General features: G+C 29.1%; 1 protein-coding gene across 1 annotated transcript; it reads left to right on the top strand.

Annotated features, from left to right (window-relative positions):
• Positions 1 to 5726: 5726 nt before the first annotated feature.
• On the top strand, positions 5727 to 7339 carry Phum_PHUM285730 (uncharacterized protein; the record flags this gene model as incomplete). Its single annotated transcript, XM_002426870.1, has 4 exons — positions 5727 to 5753; positions 5937 to 6114; positions 6644 to 6754; positions 7260 to 7339. 4 exons carry the CDS (start codon positions 5727 to 5729, stop codon positions 7337 to 7339), a joined length of 396 nt encoding a protein of 131 aa, XP_002426915.1.
• Positions 7340 to 8012: the final 673 nt, after the last annotated feature.

Genomic DNA, 8012 nt, shown 5'->3' with positions numbered 1-8012 from the left:
TCTCACTCGTACAACATTTTTCCTTATAATAAAAAAAATACACGCATAATAATAATAATAATAATCGTGTTTGTAGATATTTTCGACGTGACACTAGAAAACAATTTTTTTTTAACGTACGATAATATAAATTATAATCGATAAATCTAAAATAAAAATAAAAAAAATTCACTTTTACAGCCCGAAAAAAAAAACGAGTTTTATTAGCTTTTACGTATTAACAAAGTGAAAAAAAAAATTAATAATAATAATAATAATAATAATAATAATAATAATAATAATAAATTTTTCTTTGCATATTGTTTATCAAATATTTTATACGATCGTTTGGTTGTACGTTTGTTTATTTGTTTGTTTGTTTGTTTGTTTTCTAATTTATTTAATAATAATTCACATATGTTTTACGTAGGAAATTTTTTTTTTATTTTTTATTTTTATATTAATTATCTCACGCAGAGTTTTCGTATAAAAAAAAAAAAATATTAAAAAAAATTTTAAAAAAAACTTTCTAAAAAGTGCGTGCGTGCGTGCGTGTGTGCGTCCGTGTATATGTACGATTATTATTATCATCATCATCATCATTTACATTCGATTTTAAATAAATAAAATAAAAAAACTCTAACGGTAATTAAATAAGGAAAATTTTTTTTTTTTTACATTTTCGAATTTATCGATCGATAAATCAATCAATTAATAAACGGAGATCAATTAAAAAAAAAAAAAAATCGATAATGATGATAATGATAATGATAATAATTATTATTTATTTTTAAAAAACCGGAAAGAGAAGAAAGAAGTATAAGGAAAAAAATGAAATAAAAATTTCCGTTTAAAGAAAGCTGTATATTGTGAGTGCGTGCGTTTCGCATACACCCCCCCCCTCAAACTTCGTATATTTATATTTAAATAATAATAATGATAATATTAATAATAGTAATGATAATGATAATAAAGAGAGTTATATTATATACGTGTGGTAGAGTGAGAAAACAAAAAAACAAAAAAAAAAAACGAAAAAAAAAATGAAGGTTTTTTGCTTTTGGGCAATAATATCGTGCGTGCGGCGTATACGTACGCATGTGCGTGCGTGTGCGTTTGCGTACGTCAGGTATAAGGTTTATAATTATAAAGAAGGTATAAAATATCGTATGTATACTTATCGTAATTATCAAAAGAGTAACAACGTATTATAGAGATATGGATCCGGTAATTATCATTATCATTATCATTATTACTACTACTACTACAACTATTATTATTATTATTATTATTATTATTATTATTATTATTATTATTATTATTTTTCTTTCTTTTTTTTTATACAAAAAAAAAAAAAATCATAATTAGAGTTAAATGAAAGTCTATTTATTTGTACATTGTCGTTTGTTTTCTGCTTGTTTTTGTACGATAAAGAGTGTGTGTGCGCGTGAGCGAGCGAGCGAACGAGCGCGAGAGTGAGTGCGTGAGTGCGTGTACGAACCTTGAATTATTTCCGGTTTACGAAAAAAAAAAAAAAAAAAAAATGTTTTCGGGGTTGAAAGGAATTTAACTTATGTAATTATATACATATATACATGCATAAATCGAATTTTTCTTTCGTACCTGAAAATTTTGCAATGATGATAATGATGATGATAATAGTAATTTTTTTATTTGTCTCGTTTCAGGTTGTTGTTGTTGTTATTCGTTTGTTTTTAATGGCTTCATTGTGACAAAAAAGGAAAAATTAGAAAAAAAAAAAAAAAATTGGTTGTTTGTTCGTGTTTGTTATTTATTTTAATAGAAGATTAAATAAATTCAATCAACCGTGTAGGAAAAAAAACTAGTCACATTCAACATGTTATTTAAATCGGTAAGTTTTTCATTATTTATTTGTTTTTTTTGGGGGGCGGAAGGAGGAGGGTAAAACCTCCCCCCTCTCTCCCTCTCTTTTCAATTTTTTTTTTTCCCCCTGAAAATTTTTTTAAATCTCTAACAAAACAAACTTATTCGCGTTTAGATTTCCCAATTAAAAAAAAATGATTCCCAAAAAATATATTCAAGTATTAATTATTTCCCTTTCCGGTTTTTTTTTTTCAATTCCGATTCGATTACTTCCGGTTGTAATTTAAAAAAAAATCCCTTCGAAACCTCGTTAAATTTAAATTAAAATTTAAATTTGAAAAAAAAAAATCAAATATTATTTTATATCGTTATTAATAATAGTATTTCGTACCTGAAATGTTAGCAGGGTATATACGCGTACGCATTCAGGCACGAATTAAGGATTATCTTAATCCGCTTTTCTCGATAGCGATAATTTTAATTTAAAAGGAAAAAAAAAAGAACCGTTACTACTACTACCAACGTGTGTAATTTCCGTGCAATTTGAATTAATTGCCCGATTACGATTTTATGTGTTTTTTTTTTTTTATTTTTATTTTCGTCATTCTCGCCATTTATTATTATTATTATTATTATTATTATTATTATTAATAACTTTTCTTTTCTTTATTTTTTTCCCTATTTCTCTCTCTCTCTCACTCTCTCTCTATCTCTCTCTTGCTCATTTTCCAACGCGACCTCGTCAAGTATTTTAATATTTAACGACGACTAACCATTTTCTTGTTTATTATCTCTATGAAATTTTTTTTTGGCCCCCCTCCCCGTTTTACGTCATCATTTCCCGGTTTCTTATTATTCGTGGCAATAATTTTTTCCATTTTTTTTTTTTTTTTTTTTTGTTACAAAAACGAAACGAAAAAAAAAATATAGAAAAATGAAAGTTTGAAACGTTCGAAATTGTACGCCTAAAGACACGCACACAAGCTACTATCATTTATAAATTCCACCAAAAAATTTTTTTTTTAAATGTATTTTATTAGGTTAAATATCGCATAATTAAATTTTATATCGATCTATCGATCCATCGATCGATCCATCGATAGTTCGATCGATTATAAACACGCGTTCGCTTGATGATAATAATAATTTATTTATTTTTTAAACTCGTTCACATATACGACGTTTTGAACAAACGCTTTTTTTGTTTTGTTTTTTACGTATTCTCCTGCCACGTTTTTAATTTAACACGTTTTATTATAAATTTCCCGACATGTATTTAATATGAGAAGATAAAAAAAAAAACTAGAAAGTTCTAAAAAAAATTTAAAAATTAAATATTATTATTTTAAAAATGGGAAATGAAAGCGTGGTTTTTTTGTTTTTGTTTTTCTTAATAATTTAATGTAAAATTAAAGGTTTTTACTTTTTTTTTGGTGTCGATGAGAGAGTTAGTTTGAGGTTGTCATAAGTCACCGAATATTTTTAACCACCGGATAAATTATTATTACGAAAAATTTGATCAGGTACGATCACGTGATTGTGGTAAATTTTTCGAGACCGCACAATCGTAAAAAAAAATAAGTTCAAATATTATTTTAAAAAAAAGAAATTTTTTTCCTTTTCGTTTTTACATATAAATGCGTATATATATATTATAGAAACGTGGAAGGAGACAATCATCGCAATATTCCGACGATAAAATTTTCATTTATAAATCATCTCCCCAAATAATAATAATAATATTAATAATTTCTCGGTAACGGGGGCGAAGGGACGGTGTCGGCTCTAAACTTCGCGTAAAAGAACAATAATAATAATAATAATTTTTTAAATATTTTCATTCGCTTTTCTTCACTTCCGGTTTTTTTTTTTTTCGAAATTTTTTTTCTTAGAAATGTGATTGATTGAAAACTTTACGCGTTTAAGATTAAGGTCAAACAACACTTATGTTAATGACCTCAAAATTCTTATTTAATTTTCCTTTTCGTTTTTAACTTTTATTTATTTAAATTTTCATAATTAAAATATTTTATATTTCACGAAACAACAACCGCAAACAACAACAAACGCGACAAACACGACAAACGCGACAACAAAAAAAAAATAAAAGAAATAAGAAAAACAACAAAACGATTGATGGGTAACGAGAGGGTAAAAATGAAACATTTTTAAATTTCCCGCGCTTTTTTCCATTCTCCCCAACCGATCATTTAAATTTTAAATTTCCCGCGTTTTTATCGTCTGACACCTTTCGAAGTGTAACGTTTCGCCTTTGACGCCATTCGGTTGCACATACTATTGTTGTTAATCACTCTCGTTGTTACGTTATGTACAAACACGCGAATGTTGCCAAATGGACGAAAACAAACAAACAAACAAACGAAACGTGCATTAGGGGAGTTTACGCGGCGTTATGATGACGTATCACGGACGGACGGACGGACGGAGGACAATGACAAATATTATATACGTTATATAATAATAAATTTAAATTACTATTTAACAATGAGATGGAAGTCTCTCTCTTTCTCTCTCTCTCTCTAAAAAATTATGAAACGTGTAATTAACAAAGGTCAAATACTGTTGGGGGAGGGGGGACGGGGGACGGGGGGATTTAAACAATCGCGAACCGAATTATTATTTAAACGTGATTTTTTTTAATTGAAAAATTTCGCGGTGACCTAATCGAAAAAGATGTTCACCCGCATTAAATTAATTAATTGGGTCAAATATTAATCCGTTTGTAACCTTGCCAATGGTCATAATAATAATAATAATTACCATTTGTTACGTGAACAATAATAATAATAATAGTAAAACACGACAAACAAACAAACAAACAAACGAAAATAATACAAAATCCTTTCGAATAATCTTGAACTCGTTTTCTATTTTTTTTTTTTTTTTTTTGTCGATTTCGAACGAGATGGGATTTCCAAAAAGAAAAAAAAACGGGGGGAAAGGGAGGGGAGGGGGAAGGGGAGAAGAGGTTTCCCGTAAAGAAGGCCGGTCGACTTTCACTTTTTTCCCTGACGACGACAACGACGACGACTCTTTTATGATTGACACCCGCGAAAATCCTGATCAATAATAATAATACTTATTATTATTATTATTATACCGCAAGTCGAAAAGTTCGTTAAAAAAATTAATAATAATAATAATAATAATTGCATGTTACTATAAATGGTTGCATATAACTGGAAACTTGAAAATCGTTGATTATTATTATTATTTAATTACTATACTTTCCTATAGTGGTACTAGTCGTTTAATGATAATGATAATAATGATGATGATGATAATGAGGTTGAAAGAAAAAAAAAAAAAAAGCTTTTTCCACGTCGACCTTGTCCCCGTACCTGAATTCAAGTTCAAGTTTTTTTCTTTTTTTTTCTTTTTTTTTCAAAACTGGATTATGGTTGTTTTTAATAATGAATCTCGATCTTCTCTCCCTCCCTCTCTCTCTCTCTCTTTCTCTCTTTTTCTTTCTCTCTCTCTCATATCATCGACAATCATACATGGAGGTTATGCATTGATGTATGTACAAAAAAAAAAAACATTTCAAAGTCGTCGGCATTGATAAAAATATTTATTTTTTTTGAAAAATTTTCCTTACCCCCCTCCCCGGTTTCGTCCCTGATGAGATGGTTATTGGGGAGGGGGTGAGGGTAGGAGTAGAAGAATACGGTGGGGGGAAAAAAAAGGACGAAAAAGTAACAATACCAAAAAAAAATGAGAACGAGGAAGTGATGACGTCACAATGTACTTTATACGGCGGATTTTTTTTTGCGGCGGCGACGGCGGTGGTGGTAGTGGTGGTGGTATATTGTTGGCATACCATCGACGGTAAATGTTTCTTATCATTTTCTCTTATCAGAGAATACGTAAAATTTTCCAAAATGGATTCGGTCGAAGAGGCGGTTTCGGTTTTTCCCACCGCCTTTTAAATAAGTTTTTTTTTTTTTTTTTTTTTTTTTTTCGTTTTCACGCGCGTTATCAATAATAATTGATAACGGATAATTAATATTACGTCACGAGTAATTTTGAAATGTGATCGGATTAAACAATAAAAAAAAAAAAAAAAGAAAAACTTTCACTTTTATTTTCAGATTTTTTTCGTTTTCGCCGTTTTCATTTCTTCTGCTTTTGCTCAATTCGGTTCGGCTCTTTATGGAGCAACTTTTCCATCGGGTTTCGTGAGTCCATTTTCAGATTTTGGCTCAGCTTCGCCATCATCCTCATCATCATCCCAAGGATTTGGAAACAGTCCTTCTCCAACCAATACAGGTAAGTTCACAAACATCATATAATTTTTTTTCTTTTTTTTTTTTTTTAACGTTTCCGGTTTTGTCTTCGCGCCTTTTTCTTGAATTCAATGGGCTCCCCCCCCCCCCCCCCCCAAAACGAGAAGGGAATTTTTTTTTTTTTAATTCGTGATTACGTAATTAAACGTCAATAAATTTAACAAACAAAAAAATCCGTTCGAAATTTGTTTTTTTTTTTCTTTTTCTTTCTTTGTCTTTGCTTCGGTTCATTAGCAATTTATAAAGTGTAGCAAAAAAAAAACGAAAAGAAAAGAAAAAAGAAATTATTTGCTTTTATCAATAAACAATTCGATCAAAAAAAAAAAAAATTTTTTTATTTAATTATCTAATCACTCGATTTCAAAAAAAAAAAAACACCCCCCTTCTTCTCCCCATTCCCGCCTTTTTTCTGCTCTCATCTTTGATTGTACTTCCGTTTCCTTTTTTGTTCTATATTCTATTATAATAATAATCACGTCGAATTGTATAAAAATTTTTCTCATTTTCTTTAGGTCCCGTTATATTTCCTCCAGCTCCGGAAAGTCGGGATACTAGTGGCGTAATCGTCGGTGCTTCCGGTTATGGTTTCGTACCGCCAGGTTCAAAAGGATCAAGAGGAGCGGGTAAATATAATAGTTGTTCCCTCCCCTTTCGTTCCCGCCCCCACCCCGTACACAAAATAATTTTTTTTTGTTTTTGTTTTTTTTTCCCCTCGTCAGGTTTGCCACCATCGTCAAATTTTCCACCATCATTTCCCGGATCGTTTAGACCATCGTCGCACCCGTTCGGCTCATCTTTTTTTCATTTATAAATAAATAAAAAAAGCAACAAAAATCATATAAAAATGTTTAATTAAATTAATTTAATTTGTTTGCGAATGAGGAATTTATTATATATGATTTTTTTTTTTTTTTATTGGAATGTTTGAGAATGTTTGCGATGTGTTTTCCCTTTTTTTTTTTTTTGTCTTTGTCTTTGTCTTAATCATGTTTGTATAAATTTTTTTTTTTTTTTAATGTTAATTTAGTTATTATATATATATAAATAAATATTTAAATAATAATAATAATATTTTGTTTGTTCTTTCGTTTGTTTTTTTATTTTTGAAAAAAAATAATCCTTTCAAAGTTATAATTTGTGAAAGCGTAACGTACAAAACGTACATATATGTACGTACATATGAAGCAACTAACCTTTCGATGGGTTAATTACATTCCGTAAATGTAATGACGAGACGCACGTGCGCGCGCACGTGCACACGCGCGCAAGCACGTACGCACTCACGCACGCACGTAAAACGTACACGACTCCGTTCATAAAAATTTTTTTAATTCAACGGTTCATTTATTTATTTATTTATTTATAAATAATAATAAAATATTTGTGAAAGTGATTGATTGATAATACGAAATAAATACAAAATGGCGTCTTGTACGCATAATGATAATAATGATATCGGTCCGAAAACGGTTTTTTAATGATAACGCAGGAATTTTTTTTTTTTTTTTTCGTTAAATACACGTCGTTAATGATATCATTTAGGCCGCCGATATTTGACCGCACTTTTATTAAAAAAAAAAAACAATTCATCCATCAAAAAAAAAAAAAAAAATTATGTAAAACAACATTTTTAAATTCTATAATTACGTAAAAAAAAAACGAAAAATTCTCCTTCCACGTCGTTAATTAAGCCCTTCAGGGTTTTTTCATTTTTTTTCGTAAAAAAGAAAAGTCAAAAAAAAAAAAAAAGATTTATTTTTTGTCGCATTAACCGTTAACCGACCGCAGAGGACGACGACTAAAAAAAAACAAACAAACAAACAAAATGTTTTCGGATGATCGTGGAAATAATAAAAAAAATTAATAATAATGAAACAAAAG

The sequence above is a fragment of the Pediculus humanus genome, genomic scaffold, assembly GCF_000006295.1.
Source record: "Pediculus humanus corporis 1103172107667 genomic scaffold, whole genome shotgun sequence".
Taxonomy (NCBI): domain Eukaryota; kingdom Metazoa; phylum Arthropoda; class Insecta; order Psocodea; family Pediculidae; genus Pediculus; species Pediculus humanus.
The sequence above is the reverse complement of the archived record's forward strand: the minus strand, read 5'-3'. Positions and strand labels throughout refer to the sequence as shown.